We start from the raw sequence: 18,181 nt of genomic DNA, 5'->3' as shown, positions 1-18,181 counted from the left end.
ATTTGAATGCGCATATCTTGCACCAGACTCTAGAATCACCTCAGGAATCACCTAGTATTATAGTAGTTTTGCCCATTCAGTATCAGTTACAGTAAGGAAATACCCCTTTTTGCATGTTCACCCCCCACGCCTTGGGACTGGTGCTGGTTTTACGACAGTTCACTGATGCCTGCTAACCAAATCTCAGTGCCAGTGTTCTAACCCCTTGCAAAATGTATGACGAATTGGATACCCTTAATTGGCAGATACTGACTTACTTATAAGTCCCTAGTATATGGTACCTGGGGCATGTAAGGCGGATTATCTACCCATTCCTGAAGCACTGATTGTGCCGCTCTCAGTGTGACAAAGCGCAAAATGGCTCCTAGCCTGCCAATGCAGACTGGAAGAGCAGTGGTAAAACTGCTAGTCCGACTTTGAATTCAAACCAATGGCAAAGTCCCCCTTCCCTTAGCAATATATGTAAGTCCCCCCCAAAGAAGGAGTATCAAGCCCTAAGGCAGAGAGATGTATAATATTAAGTAGGACATGTTTTTTATATATATGGCCTGACAGCAACACTTCCAAATTGTTGTTTTACTGTGGGAGAGTTAGTAGTCCTATTAGATAACACAGATTTACTGGCTGACCATTCAGCCATGCCAGCTTTTGAATGGGACTATGGAGATAGGTACTGTTAGGTATAAAATTAACAGTGGCATTAAACCTGACTTGATGCCCAAGTCGAATTTAATGTCACTATTAAAGAAATGCGACATACAAAAAGTTGCCACTTGGTCACTCAGTTTGTCCAGTGACCTCACACGGACCTGCTTAACTTTGGGCTATCAAAGAGAGGATTGAGCCTGTGGCTCCTGACTTAGGAAAAAAGTCCGGCCCAGCCCCAGACCAAAGAAGTGACTCCAAGTGTCAGTTGGCTGACTCTTGGAACAAACACCAGGGCCAACAAAGCTTAAGTAGCCCAACTCGGCAAGTCAGTAGCCACTTCAGAAGAATCACCGCTGATTGCCACTGGATCCCCTAAGAGACCTGTTAGACCTGGCATCTTTGGTGTGGTTTCCCCTATCTTTTTGCCTCTACCTCCTGTATTTTTAATGCTGTGCTGGATTTCGTTTTTGCTGGTTTAGATGCTTTGGACACTCTGCCACTGCTGATCAGTGCCAGAGTGTAAGTGCTTCCTATGTAAAGTGTTATTCTGATTGGATATACATGTTTGGCATATTTGTATCACCATGAAGTCCCTAGTAAAGTGCACTGGGTGTGCCAGGGCTGGTGATGACAAATGCTACTAGTGGGCCTGCAGCACTGATTGTGCCACCCACAGGAGTAGCCCTAAAATGATGTCTCAGGCCTGACACTGCAGTGCCTGTATGCAGTTTAGAACTGCCATGTCCTCCTGGTCAGTGTCCCCACTGACCAGGCCTAACCCTTCCCTTTTTGTGCACACCAGTCACCCCTATGGAAGGCCCAAGGTACCCCCCTGGGCAGGGTGCAGTGTATGTAAAAGGTAGAGCATGTACTAGTGCAGGTGACATGCTCTGGTAGTGAATGGCAGCCATTTTTGTTTTTCACTACTGTAAGGCTATCTTGCTCCATAGACTAACATGAGGGATGCTGGCTACAGCAACGCATCGCTTGTTTTCCACCGCACCAGCTTCTGCTTTTGGAACTTTGGTGCAACTAAAAGGTACTGTGAGTAAACGTGACGCAACTGTGAACTTTTCACGCATCAGTAGAGAATTCTATCGCAACGTTGAGAATTCTATCGCAACCTAAAGAATTTTAACGCAAACCTTAAGAACTCTTTTGAAACCATATTCTTGAACTGTGTATGTTGGATTTTTGACGTTTTGGTCTTGTGTAGTTTAGATTAAAATACCTTTATTTTTCTAAACTGTTATGGAGTCAGTTTGTGGTGTTTTCACTGTGTTACTGTGAGTGTTTGTACAAATACTTTACGCATTGCCTCTGGTTAGCCTAGACTGCTCGTGCCAAGCTACCTAGAGGGTGAGCAGGGGTTATCTCAGAGGGTTATCTCCTTGCCCTGACTAGAAGCAAGGGTCCCTATTTGGACAGTGGTACCTACCTCTGCCAACTAGAGACCCCCAGTTCTAACAAGACCGATCCTCAAAGGCCAAATATTTTACAGAGTATGCTGGACCCAGGAGTGAATCTGAGTCCAGATTGGTCGTCCAAGAGGGACATCAGCCTCCACTAAAGGATATTGTTTGAACCGCTGTGGATGGAGACTGGCAGGCCAGCGACAGCTGGCCTTCTACTGTCTCAAAGAGGACTTTGAGGGACCCCGACCTCTGTGGCCTGACTCGTAGACCAACGAATAACCCTAAAGGCACCCCGTTGACCACACAGTACCCAGAACATCCTGGAGCATCTTTCATCTCCTGCATAAGCAGCATCAGGACCACTCCATTGAAGTCTTTGGCAGTCAAGCAGTGAAGAAAGGAACTGGACTGGAAAACACTTTGTTGCCAAGTAACTGTCCAAATACTCATTATTGGCCCCGCAGACCTTCTCCCTGTCGAATGTGGTTGCCCAAGACGGCCAAAGTAGTAAAACTCAACTCTTACAAACTCTTCAAAATTCACAAACTTTACGATAACCAATGCTTGCTTGTGGATAAACTGAGATTTAAGTTTTCTTTGAAAACCTGTATCTCCACAACCCTCCGGTGGATCATGCTCATCTTAGACTCTAATAATTTATAGAAATATAATCTATTTTTATAAATTGGTGTCTGATTTCTTTTGTGTTGTGTGGCCTTCTTATTTCATTGTGTGGTACTGTTAAATGCTTCACACTAGGCCATTTGTTTAAGCCTTGCTGCTCAAAGCCATAGCTACCCAGGGTTGAGCTTAAGGTTTTACAAATGAGCCTGACTGGACCCAAGACAGTTTTTGTGAGTGTATTGTAAGGCAGTACAGCCATACTATATAATACACCCAAATCCTCATAGTTACTACTCTTCCAAAGTCTTCATTACATTTTGTGGGTAGTATTTCAAGTGCCAGGTATGTAGGGTGCCCTCCTAGTAGTCCCTTCTAAGTGTGGCATTGTTAATTCATTATTTAAGTTTGTAGCCAAAAATGTCAATTGGATAAGAGGTACAACTGTCTAAGGGCTTCTAAGAAAATAAGTTTGAGTCTGAAATAGGTCTCTGACCTATAGGATCCATGCCCTTGACCATTATGGAGTGTGTACTTCAATAGTTATTATTTTTTATAAATCGGCGTTATTGAGTTCAATGTTTGCAATAAACATTACAAATAAAAAGCTCATGTACTTAAATCTCTGCACCTCAACAGGTCCAGTTCTAGTCTCTGCATTTCAGCAGCACCTTGAAATTAGTCCCATATAGCTCCCTGCCTTGGTACCTTATAGTTCTGGCCACGAGATTGCCTCTTGTAGTCTATTTTGCTGATGTGTCCATGCTCCTTGTTATCGCCTTTCCTAAGCCCCAATCCCTGCAGAGCCATCGGCTCACTGCACCTCCCTCACTTGCCTCAGTGAGGCTTTAGATCTTCCCTTTCAGTAGGTAGCGGGTGCAATCAGGTTTCGCAGGGACCACTTCCACCTTTCATCTGTGGTGCCACTGCACAACTCTGCTGAATGTTTCATCTAAAGAAACAGAAGTTATATCCCCAGGGGAGCTATTCTGACCCTCAAGTGTAGCAGGTTTCCAGATGACATGTTTGATTACAGTGAGTTGGGTCACCTGGCCAGGATCTCTGGCAGTTTATGGCCATCTGGTTCAGTTGCTGGTGGTACCCCAGAAAATCTAACAAACTAATTTATCAAATGATTGACAGACCGGCCGTTGGGGAGTCAAGTGTATATAAACTTTATTGTTTAGTTAATTAAAACCATAACAAAACGAAGATGGAAGAGAATTTAACATTACAATAAAATCAATAAAATTACTTCATAGTACAGTTTAAAATGCAAAATTTGGGATGATACTGGTAGGAGCTTTATCCGAGTGTTCGTCGTTAAAATAGTTGATAATACTGAAGATCTTATTTTAAGATATCAAGAGCTTTCAGCCGCTTTTCAAAGGCTATCAAGAATTTTATAAATTTGCAATTAATTATTGGATCTGTTGAGTCTAAGGCACCAATAATGGCAGATCTACAGGGGGGGAGTCATATTGGGTTCAACTACCACATTGAGAGAATGGGCCAAGAAATGAGGAAGCTGCATATCAATGTTTTTAGCTTTTGATTATTCTTAGCCTTAAATTCCCTTTCAAACTCAAAGATCATTAATATTTTATCCTTTGCATAAACATCATCTTGTCTCTACAGTAACTAAACCTGAAGAGGGCAACAAAGTCCTGTCTGCTAGAAGAGCTTGTCGAGAAACGCTCATCTTATGAAACAGTATCATATTTTGATGAGGCTGCCTTTAATTTCTTTCTACTTGATAGGAACGGATACCCTGCCTTTGAATGCATTAGGCAATGCCCCATATCTTTCCCACCACTTTTTTCATGGTTGTCCTGATAAGTAGGTATACTGCTGCATCCACACACACCACTTTCCCTGAAGCACTAAGCAGTTTGACCTTTATCATTCTGCAGAACGGTGGAGCACATCTATTTTGAGGCAGGACTTATCTTTTAGGACTGAGCTCTGGTAGTTCACCTTACAGACAAAGAAACGGACTGTGTCGGGTACTTAGACCCGCAACTGTGCATGTGTGTATCTCTGCTTACAGAGTGGGGCAAAAACACCATTGTTCATTTTGCAGAGCATGTGACACCAAGGCACTGCCTAATTCCAACAGGCTTAACTAAAAGTTAAGATCAAACTCTCAAGAAGGACAGTTTCCGTACAAAGGATACACTAACTAAAACAATAGCTCTACTATCTATTATGGGAAAACCCTTTATCTGGGTGAGTCTTCCATACACTGTGATTCTTCTCGGTTCTTCCTATTCCTCCACTCACATGGAAAGTGGCAGAGCCTCTTATTTAAACCTTCCCAATCCAGCATGGCCACCATCACGTATCCCAAGGTATGATGGTGGTGCCATTTCCTGTGAAGTCACATTTGTTTCTTCACTACATAAGCTTGCTGTTCCTTGAAGGTGGTGTGTTACAATGCATTCATGGAGATTTTTTCCATTGTATTCATCCCCCTTTACCTTTGATTTGTGTCCTTGTAGTTTTTCTAGTTTGAGGTTTCTTCTCACTGAATCGGATTCTGGATTGGATTTGCATTATGAAGTCTGTTATACACAGTCCTATTGGGCTCCACCTTCAGTATAGTCTAATACTTTGATTATTATCCATTCTTCTGGCTCTGTTACTACTTCTGAAGATTTTCTACTACCTTATCAATAAGTCATTTTATACTTTTTGGGCTTTTTCCTCTAACTTTGAAACCTTCTTAGGGACACCTGTCCTCTTTCAAATAATATTATTGTGATGGACAGCATTGTTACTACAGGAAGGAGTTGCTCATTCTACTGGCAAACTCAAAGGGAGAAAGAGTGGCGACCACCGTGCTTAACCCTTGATAAATTGGCACTCTAAGTTCTCAAGGACCAAGAACTAAAGATTCATATTTTTTCTTACTACACAAATGTAGGATCTGCAAGACAAAAGGTCTGCTCATGACCTGCCTGAACTTGACTTTCTATCATACGAGACGACATCCACAGACCACGGACAAGGATGCTTTCTACCCGAAATGTTCACTTATCATAGGTTATACTTTTTCCTAGTTTCCAGGTGATCACTAGACTCCATACAAAGAACTGTCTGTTTGTGGTAACACCATAATGTCCCAGCAGATCATGGTAAATGATGATCTTGGAGAGTGCTATGGAGTTCCGAATATGGGCCACTGCAACATTTACATTATTTTGCTTAGCGTGTATGGTGTGGTCTGACCGGAGTCTGCAATGGTAGTTGGTTACTTCTGGGTAAGTTTTAATGGACATTGTGAATTTGTTCTTCTACCTTTTCTGGGGTCATCTATTTAATATATATACATACATATGAAATAGATCTAGTCATTGTCTGTCATTGCCCAATGCCAGCTTTCCCAGTACAATTGGGCAAACTTGATCAGTAAACCATGTTTTTTTTACGACTCGATATCTGCAACACCAAAGGCCTCTTCCTCTGAAACTCCACTCAGGTCCTCCATTACCTTGATCTCAGTCTCCACCTGAAGTTCAGAAAGAGGTTTGAAGACACACCTGTTCTGCTTGCTCTGTGTCTCTTAGACTGATGAACTACATCTCAGATTTACCCATCCCTTGCCACTCCCTTTCTGGTTTGTTCTTCCTCTACTTTTGCTTCATCTTTGTGCATGAAAGCAGCCATCCAGCAGCTTGCAGGATGTTCAAAAATGCCTAATATTTCAAATAAAAGAAATGGGTTCAAGTGTAAACATGCAAGAAACCGTTTTGACAGTGGACCGTGAACCTTGGATCTGCTTGGCAGTGAAATGGTTAACATACAAGGAAGGATTTAAGGCAAGAAAAGTCGAGTCTTACCTGAGATCACCTCTTTGGGTAAATGCTTCGATAAGAACTTGCTGTCTGTCATAGGTGTGAGTATAGCAGCTGTGTTTCCTAACATGCTGCCAATCCCCAATGTCAGCAGCATGACAAAATACAGCACCGACCAGATCTGTGACACCTCCATGTTTTTTATTGCTTCAGTGTAGACTATGAAAGCCAGACCGGTCCCTTGTACAGCCTGAAGGATCCGGAACAAGAGGGGAATAAACACTCATGAATGGCAGCATCAAGGCAGCTGTCAATGTCAATATCAATCAACACCAGTTATGGGAGTAAAATGCTCCTGTAATGCGTTGGAGCCAAAACAAATAACTCGTAGCCAGGTTAAAATATTTTATTCAGAAACGTGAAGCCAAATACCGCATACTTTGCACCAGTAGAGATATTGCACTCAATGTAATTTCACACCTAAATGTGATTTGTGATCCTAAACATTTTCCACTGCAGAAAGGGCGATTTTGCATATCAATGTCAACCAAATGTACTGTCATACTGGTGCAAACCTTTTGCACATAATGTGACATCTTATTGCTACATTTTCTCAGTACGGACTGAATACATCTAAATGTGACACCACAAACTTCTTAATTTGGCAACAAGAATGATTTTGCACAAAAATTTGATATTGGCTCCTATACGCATTTTCATACTCCTGTTGATGTTGCACCGATGGTGATTTTGCACCTTAAATTAGTTTTGGTACGTAGATGTGATTTTGCAAAAATTTGAATTATACATTTAAATGTTTCGCGGATTCAAGGTCAGTTTGTTCTTGGGGTCATTTTGCACCGTAATTTGCTCATACTGAGGCACACATGCACCTGATGTGACATCATGCTACTACATTTTCTCTCTGTACTGAGTGATACCCCATGTCTACTTGTTGTGATTGTTCCACACTCAACCGTCTTCTCAAGATCAATAACCTGCATATGTTTTATGTTATCGCATACAGCCACCAGCCCCAAAGCAAAATTATCTTTTTCTCTGATCAGACTCCAGGGTGCACATAAACAACACATTAGATCTCATATTCCCTCCTGGCCCTGGTGACCCACCAGGAAAACTTTATCAGTGACAAATGCCATATTTCAGACTGAACTCTATTAAAACTGAGGGGAATATTTACAATAGAAGTGGCAGAGCGTGGCGTTAGCCTCCTTGCCTTAACACCCCCCTCTGCCACTTATGAAATGCAGGGCTGCACCATATTTACAACAATATGGTGCAGCCCTGTGTTTCCTCCTGCGCTGGTGCTACACTTAGCAGCCTAGCTCCAACGCAGGAACTTTTGCACCATAGTGCAAGGGTGTCTGCATTGCAGGGGGAAGAAACCATACCTTCCAGGAAGACCTTCCCCACTCGCAGCACCTCATAGGTCCCCAACTGGTCTCAGATTGTATAACAGTGTGCGAATCCTGGTTAAACCAGTGCCCACAAAGATATACTGAAGAGGGGCCCCCACCACATCCTTCGAGAGGACCTAAATCACCAAGGTCTGTAGAGTTACCTTTCTCCCGAGGCATCATCTTGTTTCTCTCCGTTTCTAGGGAGGAGACCGCTCCACCGCTCCACCGACTCCTGTTTCAAATTTTTCACCACCTCAACACTCCATTCCAAAGGGGAAGGGAGCTCTGGAAGCCGTCTGTGAATTCCAGTTTCAGAAGTGGTGTGTCGAGCTTCAAATAAAAGTGAGCATTCCATCTGGCACCAACCTCCACTTCAAACCACCCACTTTGTGGCAAAAATAATTTTATGGAGGGTTCTCCTAGATTCCATAATTGATCAACTACGGCGGGACTTCCCACTTGGACTTCCGCCAACAACTCAGATGCTTCAAATTGCCACTTATTGTTGATAAGACATGTTTTTTGTTTGAATTCATTCCCCAGGCTGACAACTCCTCAAGAGCTCTTTTAAATATAGCTTCCAATCCTATCAATCAGCCCTGTGCCAAAATATTCAGAGCTCCCTCTCAAGCTCATGTGACAAATTGGCCTCCTTTTTCTGTGAGAAGACCGAGGCCATTTATGGTAGCACTGTCTGGCTTCCGGTGGTGACCTGTCTCATGCAGCAGGATTACAAGTCTTTATCCTCTTAAATTCCTCCCCTCATAGCTCTTTAGATCATTGTTGAGGAGGCACTTTCTTCCTTTGTTATTTACCTAATGTTGGGCTCTCTAGATGATGTGTGTCCATTATACACTCCACGCTGTAATACCTGCTCTTACCTCCAAAAATCCTTTACTCCTCATTTTCTTATGGCATTGATCCTCGTGGATGAAAGGAAGGGGGCTTCAATCCCCTAAATATTTTGAAGAACTTCAGTTTTTCAATGTCAGCCAAATAGTTTCCCACATTGGTTTAAGTACCAAGACTACCTTTGTGGCTGTGCTGAAAGACCTGAGAAAAATATGTACAATGGCATTCCCTCCAGGCTTACCTGGTCCATCATATCGAAAAAGTGGGTTCGGATGGGTATGAGTATCAATAGTTTGCCTCTTCCCTGCCGGACAGAATTCAGCCATTGGCGCTCCCCCTTCCGTTTGGTTACATATCGAGTTTTCCAAAGGTCTTTTCATGTTTTCCATCCATTTTAACATTTATTTAACATTTATTGTCGCCGCTGAATGGTCTAATCAGGGGATTCAGGGTCAATGTTTCAATCCATTGATTATGAGCTTGATAAGCCTTCTCCTAAAATTCATGAAAAGATTTTGCCATGTTTATCGGCCATCCTTTAGTACATAAATGGGAATTTCCTCAGGCTGGAGGCATCAGAAATCAAAACCATGCTGTTGAGAACAGAGTAAACAAGATCAAAGCAACTCCCAGCTGTAGGTGCCTTGTATAGAGCACTGTGCTCAATACTCTCACTAATGAAAAATTAGTTGGGGGAGCGGACCGTATTGCATCGCTTCTATCAACTATCCTCCAAGCAATACTAATACAAGGGCCAGAAGCAGCACATCAGTACAAACTGATCTGTTGGTCTTCCCTGCGAGCATTTCAACATCTAAGCTTGGAAATATACTACTCAAGGGAGAAGTAAATGGCCATATCAATCATTATAATGATGGCTTAATATTACTACCAGTTATTTACATTGCAAGTGGTAATAGTGTATAGAGATCCAAGAATACTCTCTCTGAAAGCATGAAGCAATTGGAAGGGTCTGATTATAACAACCATAAGAAAGCAGATACATGACCTGGAAACGTGGAAAAGAAAAAAGGAACAGGGAACTGTAAAAAAAAGAAAGAAAGAAATCCACAGCGCGTGTTCTTGAACGGCGTCTAGACGGATTACTATTCGACCTTCTCGTTGGTTTGAACTCGGGATACTCACCGCGCTCTTGGATATACATACTTGCTCTCCTATGATAATAGATGACAGTTTCCCTATACCGAGGAATTTTGAATTAGCTTGGGCGTATGGCCTTTGGACATTCATTACATTATACTGCTTTGTCATCTGTTAAATAATACACATATCTATGCCCTGACGAAGTCTGTTGGCTGATAAGCCTGACTAAACACGTGTTGGCAAGATCTTTTGGCTTTTTCATTTGCTGAACAATTTTTCTATGGATTGTGGCAAGAATTGTTAAATTGGTTACCCTGTGGCTGGAAAGAACTGAGAATTGATTTAATATGAAGAAATTATGAAATTGGAATAATAAACAGAAGAAAAGAAACTTCACAATTTGAAAAAGAGTGCTATTGATATGGACATTTATTTATGCTAGCGTTGCTCCGGTTTGGAAATTGTGTGACTGCCAATGTGGGAGCATAGGTACAGTTTTTGATAAAGAACACAGGCCTAGGGCACACTTAGTCAAGAAGCATCAAACATCAGGCAACAAGTGGGGGGGCAACCATACAAAAAGGGGCACTTTCCTACAGTATAACAAGGAAGAAAGAAAAGAATCCTGTAACCAAAGTACCCTATCTTTGAAAAAAGACAGATGAGTTTGGATAGTTCAGAGAAAAGTCCAAGATTGGCAGAAACTATGAGCCAACTATCCAGTAGGAAGCAGACAAAACTGAAGAAAGGGATAAGACCCAAAATACTCAGGAAAAAAAACTCAGGGTCTGATTACGATGTCGGGCAGACTCACGTCTGCCCTACATCGCCGCGGTCTTGGGACTGATCGACCTCCCGTCGGGGGTCCCGACACCACCATTACAATGCGACCACACATGATGCAGTCGCATACTCCCATTTCTCTATGGGAACTTGTGCTTCGGCCATAAACTGGCCATAGAGCAAGCTCTCAGGGAGAAAGGGGAGATTCTGCACCACGTGGCAGGTACCTCAAGGCTCTTGCCACACAGTGCAGGGATTAACAGTGGGGCCTTTACACGAAAGAGGCAGACAAACGAGACTGAGACTCCTGAGACCTGTCAGTGAAGGACCGCTTGAAGGTGGCAGTACATTAATAGTACCGATTTGACAGTGGACCGCACTGCAGCTGGTACCACTGATCGATGCCATTAAACAACAGTATGGGATTTTACACATAAACATTTTTCACGATAATAGCAGAGTGACTACAAGTGGGTCCTTAAGAATGCCATGAACCAGTTGGTCAAACAGACAGAAACATGTCGACCGTAACCCAATAGGGAACATCCATACCCCTATTTTTGATTTAGTTGATTTTAACCCTAACCACTGGGGACACCTGTTAAAGTTAACTTTGCCCATCCAGGAGTTAGTTTTAATTCACTTTTTGTATTTTTCATTTCTGCACTCTACCCCTCACTCCATCTTCCATTGGATGACCTAAAACACCTCACGTTCCTCTCAGGAGGGAGAGTTGCAGCCAACACTGTGTACCTTGCAGTCACAGTGTGTAAGAGGGAACCCAATGATGAAGCATGTCACCTTTGGGTGAGTGAGGGCTCTTGTCTTAACAAGACTAATTGACCGTTCCCTTACACTTAAATCTTAGTATGTTAGTCTAGCAGTTAAACCATCCAGTTATCTTTTTGTGAATACAGTATTAACAGTAGGGCACCATATGTGCCACCTAAGCCCCCAACTGGAGGCTGTTGAGGAATGGGCCCTGCTAGTGGCCCCCAAAGTAGCTTTCCGACAGGCTTTCCATGCCGGAAAGCCCGACATGGAAAGCCTGTCGGAACCCGACATCATAATCCCAACGGCGGAAACGCCTTCCTTAGGGATTATATTGGGGCCTCCGACTGGCTCCTTGAGCCCATCAGAATTCAGCCGGAATGGCCGGCCGGTTTGTACTGTAGACAAAATCAGTCAAGAATTTAATTGTCTGTGCAAGGAATAAAAACATCTATTATATAAACTTCAAATCTGAAACAAGAAGATTATTACATTGGATTGTATATTATTACAGTGGACTGCTCTTTGTGTACCATACGTGTTACTTGTGATATCTTGGCACCCAATCAGCAGATTAGGGGTGGGTTATTGAGAGTTATACAGCGAAGCGATGATTTAAAAATAATTTCTGTTGTAGAAACTATAGACCACAGGTAAAAGGAGTGAACACGAAGAATAAAGTCGGATGGAACTGTCCATGGCAGCATCATCAAGTTAAACACAGATCGCTGCTGCCACCTTGTGGATTCTTTATCCATCCGATTTGTTGTGTAAAATCCAGCCACTAACTGCAAATAGAGAATTCAATTCTCCGAACACGCTTTTCAACACCTTCAAGCTTCCACACTCTCTACAATACAGTTATTTTATCTGGCCCAACCACAGACAAAAAGCAGGCCAAAAGCACAAAGATGCAAGGAACAATTGCAGCAGAATGATAGGCAGTAGAAAACGAAAAGACAAAAACTTCTCCAGCCCCAAACTGCAATGAGCGCTGCAAGTTACTCAAGTTCTCCAATACGGGGCCTCATTAAAAAGCCCATTGAGCCACTCGTGCGTCACTTTTTTTGACACCTCAGCAGCACAATGGGCTTGCCCATATTTGCAAGGCCACTTAAAATCACCCTGCAACATCCATGGACTCTGACACATTCCCAGATTTACAACGTTGTGTAAAGCTGGGAATGCGTCAGACTCCTAGACCTCCCCAGGGGAGGCATAGGAGTGGCGCAACAAGGAGAAATGCTTTTATTTCTCCTACTTTTTGACTCTTTCTATGAGTGCTGCATTCTGCAGCATGCATAGAAAGAAGAAAATGCCATCACTTATTTTGTTGTGCAGGAAGGTGTCCCTTCCTGTACAAAAACAATCATTTCCGCAACACAGGCACCATGACGCAAGGGTGTCTGCATTGGCACACAGCTGCTATTAGTGCGCCAGAGAGGGGAGAAGGACAGGGAATGCGCTGCATCGTGTGGTTATGGCGTATTTGTACCCTTTTATTTTGACGCACAGCAGCGCAGCAGCTAGGTTAGCTGCACTGCCATGCGTCATAATATAGTAAATCAGGCCCACAATCGGCACAGCACAAATGCCGCCTTATTGCACCCTTCCTGTCTCGACTAACCGCCCTCATGTACTGCAGCTCTCGACTTCCGGAGATGAGCGAAGACAACCTGACCCAGTCCAGTGGGAGTCAAAGCCGTCATATACAAGGCTGAAAGATGGCGCAGACAGGCGAGGGGATATGGGGGCGATGGAGGGAAGGTTGCAGAAAGTGAAGTGTATGTAAACATGACTAGCCACTTCAGCATCATGGATCAAGTGTGTCTGTCTGTGTGATGTAGAGCTCTGACTGGGGGTGAGTGTTTGATTTGCTCAAACGCTCCGTCCATCATCCCCTTTTGTATCGCTTTGTTCGCCCTAAGTGTGGCAGGGTATGCTCAGACGTGAGTCCCTTGCTCACTTGGCCACTGGATTCAAGATAGCCTGGCTGATGAGGATTATGAATCTGAAACCGGTCCCAGGATGCTTGTTTCCGGTCCAGGGAAGACATGGCTTGGCAGTTCGGGCTGGACTGTTCCCATGAGGCACAGGGTCAGACTGATTTGCATATGGCCATGTCTGAACTGGGGTGGCCGAGTGAGCTAAAGAATGGTGATGGATTAAACCCGGATCAGTTGACTGGGGGTGAGTGTTTGATTAGCTCAAACGCTCCGTCCATCATCCCCTTTTGTATCGCTATGTAGAGCTCTGACGACAGCCTACATTGGGATGAGTAGCACTACAAAAAATGTAATAAAAAAGGAGTAAGTGCTATTTTAATAATTATTTGGGTCATTATTGATACTAACAGATGAATCTGACATTTTCACGGTGCATGCATATCTCTTTTTTACATGGGTCGAACAAAGTCAAAAATCTGTCTCCAAAACATAGGGGTCTATGTACAAACCCCTATCGCCACCGCAACGCCACTTTTTACGACGTTGTGGTGGAGATAGGGGCATTACCTAATTTGCAAGGCAGCATTAAGCCACTTAATGTGGCTTAACGCTGCCTTGTAAATAAGGCCCCCTTTCACGCGATGCTTAGCGTGAAAGGGGTGGGCAGTGGGTGTTGCGGTGGACGTTCTACTGATACATCCATTGATTTTGAGGCTGCCCCCTATATACAAGGGTAGCGTAAATAGGAGGCAGTGCCAAAATTATGACCAGGTAAAACCTGGTCTTAAGTTGGGGAAACGAGGAGAAATGCATTATTTGGTGCAAGGGTGCCTGCATTGGCGCTACACTGCTAAGTGTAGCGCCAGCGCAGGTGGAAACGCAAAGATGCACCATATCATTGTAAATATGGCGTAGCCTTGCGTTTCTGAAGTGGCGGAGTGAGGCGTTAAGCCATGATGGCTAACGCCTCACTCCGCCACTTCCTTGAACATATGCCCCTCGGTCTCTCTTAAGCAATTGAAGCAATCACAAGCTATGTTCCTTTGCTTCCATCCATTGCATTGACATCTAGATAGCTCACAGCCAGGATGACAATGAATCAAAAAGAGGGCTGATTGCACTTAAAACAAGGCCTTTGTTTGGGAACCAGTTGGAAGTTAAAATAACGGAAACCCCTTTACCGCCTGTAGGTTGTTGCTCAGAAAGTAAGGTAACAACAGACAAGCGCTGATGGATGTGCCCTGTTGTCGGCAGTTGCACTGGGACAAATCCAGCATATTTCTCTGGGGCCATCCCGGATCGGGCTCGATAAGAGTTGCCAGATCTGGCATATGGACCCCCTCATTCTCTGCCCTCCCTACTTGCTATATTCAAACAGTGCTTCATATTATTGAATCCCGAATCAATCCAGATAGACTAGGATTCAGGCCACGGGTATAGTTTAAATTTTTTTTTATTCTCAATAGCTCTTCCTACAGAGATTTCCTAGCAATCCCAGTGTAGAAAACAACAATAGCTTATTTTTATATTTTATTAGAGTTTGATTTGTGACAATCCCTAGTCATGGATATACAGGGCATCATTTACTACAAAATGATGCAGCGCAGTGCAGCAAGCCATTTTGCGGCGCCGACCTGCATAATTTTAAAAGCACAGGGGCGCGTCTTATTAGCAACAATACAATGCATCTGTGTGCTTTCCCCTGCGCTGTCGCACAATCAGCTGCCATGCGCCAGTGCAAGCTCCCTTGCGTTAAGTTGCAAGGGTGCCTGCATTGTGGGGATGATTATTTTTATGCAGTAAGGGACACCTTCTGGTACAAAAACAAACAATGATGGTATTTTCCTCTTTCTATATGTGCTGCATAATGCCACAAGCATAGAAAGAGAAAAAACAAGGAAAAATAAAAGTATTTCTCCTTGTTGCGCCACTCCTGTGCCTCCCCTGGGAGGTGTAGTATTCTGACGCATTCCCAGCTTTACAAAACATTGTAAATCTGGGACTGCGTCAGGTTCCATGGATGTTGTGTGGGAACCCCCACAGCAACACCCATGGAACGCCCCTTTCACAAAGAGTAATGCATGAAAGAGGCCCATATTTACAAGGCTCTGAACAGTCACATAGGGTGACTTTACGTGGCCTTGTAAATATGAGCAAGCCCATTGCGCTGCTTGTGCATAAAAAAAGTGACGCATTGGTGGTGCAATAGACTTGTAAATGAGGCCCACAATGTTTTGGCGTGCAGTGTACCTGACAATGTGCATAGCTAGTATCCCATCCGTGCAATTATGGTTTCTAGAATCTCATTGTGGCCTCAAAGAAATCACTAATTTCATATCATGAGGGATTTATGTTAATTTTATGGACATTTTACTGAAAGCAAGTAACTGCATTCAAGGGAGTAGTCTGAATATAGAATGCCTCCAGTTTTAACAATGTCCGAAATATCTCTGAGCGAGTAAGTGAGGCAAGCAAACCCAGTAATTGTTCTGGAGATTGCTACCACTGAGGACATTGACATTTCTTTTTACATTTCCTTCCTTTTTTCAGCTTTTTGCAATTCCTTCTCTCCATACTTTCTTTAATCCATCTATCCCTGTTGTTTTTCTTCCTTCTCATTTCATCCATTATCCATCCGTCGATCCATGCTGGGGAGTCCTTTTTTTGTTACCAGGGGCTGGCAATATCGTCCCACTGTAACAAAAGCAGTCGAAAAAGTCCATAGCAAACAGCTCGGCCGCATCGTCCCTCCCTCGGGGGCCGGCCGAGCAGTTTGCCAGGGCCGGTTTCGGTTCCCAGTCCGGCCCTGCATCCAACACAGACATGTCCAGCGTCACCAACCCCCACTCAATCTTCTAAAGTGGAGGGTTAGATGACACTCCTGGCCGCTTATAGCATTTGACTGTGTTTGCTGTAGATTAGCTAGGTTGATGCCATTTATGAAGGCAATGCAGTCGATTCTCAAAAGCATTTATCAGTATGAAAAGTAGTACTGCTGAGGACTCTTTTACGTACTCGTACACGGCTTTGTGAATCAGCCTCGTAATGTCCAACTCACTGTCAGTAAAAGTACAAAGCAGACACAGTCCTTTCTACTTCTAGACATTTAATGTGAATCTTCCCTGAATTTTCCCATTATATTCCTGTTTGATAGGCAGAGTCACAAAGGCATGTAAGAGTACATAAAAGGATAGTAAAGGAGTATTACATACTCAGAAAGGCCTTTGTGGCATGTGACTTTGTTTCTATTGAAATGGGACAGTGCAGAAGAGAGCAATGCAGACAACCTAATGTAGAACAGAGACCTACCGTGTCCAGTTCACTCTCTAAACTGCAGTTCTTAATTTGTGGAAATATAGTAGCATATTCCTGTGGATAGGTAGTGTTCAGGTAGCTTTTCATGTCGTCTAAGTTGTCTGGAGTGATGGCATCCTCCTCCAGGTCAAAAGTGTTTGTGAGCAGCAGCATAACCCTGGAAAGAAAAAGTATAATAATGTTCTCCCTCTAAAATAAAACTATCATATGACATTTTAAATAGACCACAAGGAAAGGCAGGTTTTAGCCTTGTAATAAAACAAAATAAAAGGTAGCAATCTTGCCAAAACACTTGTGCCATTGTCTACATTTCTGAGGCATAACTTGACACCTGATTGATGAACATTCTCTGAATAAAAAGGACTGGAAAATGCTGAAAATGGCAGCTGCACGGCATAGCAGTAAAGTAGTCTGGTATATAGTTGATAGGTTTATTCAGCAGGACGCCCTCCCCCCACCCAAACTAACTCCTGATCTGATCTGTAATATCTCTATCTCTGGGCAGGAGTAGGTGAAGCAATTTAACTCCATTTATCAACTGCCCGTAGATAAGGTGTGTAATGTTAGGTTACGCGAGCATTTAGATCACTCCACTCCTTTACAGGTTGCACTCCAGGAAGTGGAGGATGCAATTAGACTTCGCTCAAGTGCCAAAGCTCTGAATCCTGACAGGATCCCTATAGATCTACTCAGATGTATCTTACACCTGTAGGAACATCTGATCACTAACTCTTTGTGTAATAGGGTCCCGGAGTCCTGGACCCTTTCTACCATTTTCTAAAAAACACGTAAATAGAGCGTCCCCCAAAATGCTACAGGCCGATATCCCTTATCGACAGTTCATTGAAAGTTTTGAGGAGGATCATTTTCAATTGCCTGCAGACATGGGCCAACGATAACAATATTCTGGCCTCTTGCCAGTATGGTTTCCTCACTGGGCTAGGTACAGTGGAGCAGTGCCTGGATCTGCACCTGATTGTGAGTAAGTATACCATCACCAGGCGCTGCCCATTGCACCTGGCCTTTATGGACCTGTCTTCTGCATTTGGTTGCATGAACAGGAGCAAATTGTGGATGATTTTAGTTAATCTAGGGGTAGAAATCCCCAGAAAACATTTTCTACTTTCTCTGCATGAAAACGTAGGGTCCAGTGTGCAGTTTGGCTAGTCAGAGGAACTCCCATTTTCCCATTAGCTAGTGGGGAGCGCTTGGATGTGTTTTGCCACTCCTGCTTTTTATCATTCAAATTATGGATTTAAGCATCAGCATGTCTACTTCTACAAGGGAACCGCCTAAAATTGCTAATTCCATTGTCCCAGCATTATTATATGCAGATGACACTGTCTTAATGGCTAGGATGCCCTGAGCCTAGCACACTCTGGTTGAATCTTTTGTATCATTCATTGGTAACCTTGACATGCTGACCAATTTCAGGCAGTTCCATATAATGGCCTGTGGACCAATTTGGAACACCTTGTCATCCCTAAAGCTGCAAGAGCAATATCTGA

General features: G+C 43.4%; 1 protein-coding gene across 3 annotated transcripts in view; it reads right to left on the bottom strand.

Annotated features, from left to right (window-relative positions):
* The window catches only part of SLC6A20 (solute carrier family 6 member 20), a 436,355-nt gene that overhangs the window by 45,614 nt on the left and 372,560 nt on the right, over positions 1-18,181 (bottom strand). For all 3 annotated transcript variants that reach the window (XM_078688162.1, XM_078688164.1, XM_078688163.1), the window contains exons 7-8: positions 16,668-16,830; positions 6,527-6,731 (exon numbers count right to left, since the gene is read on the bottom strand). In XM_078688162.1, coding sequence (XP_078544288.1) covers positions 6,527-6,731; positions 16,668-16,830 — 368 coding nt within the window. The remainder of the gene's footprint in view (positions 1-6,526; positions 6,732-16,667; positions 16,831-18,181) is intronic.

Source organism: Lissotriton helveticus, chromosome 4_1, assembly GCF_964261635.1.
Source record: "Lissotriton helveticus chromosome 4_1, aLisHel1.1, whole genome shotgun sequence".
NCBI lineage: Eukaryota > Metazoa > Chordata > Amphibia > Caudata > Salamandridae > Lissotriton > Lissotriton helveticus.
The sequence above is the reverse complement of the archived record's forward strand: the minus strand, read 5'-3'. Positions and strand labels throughout refer to the sequence as shown.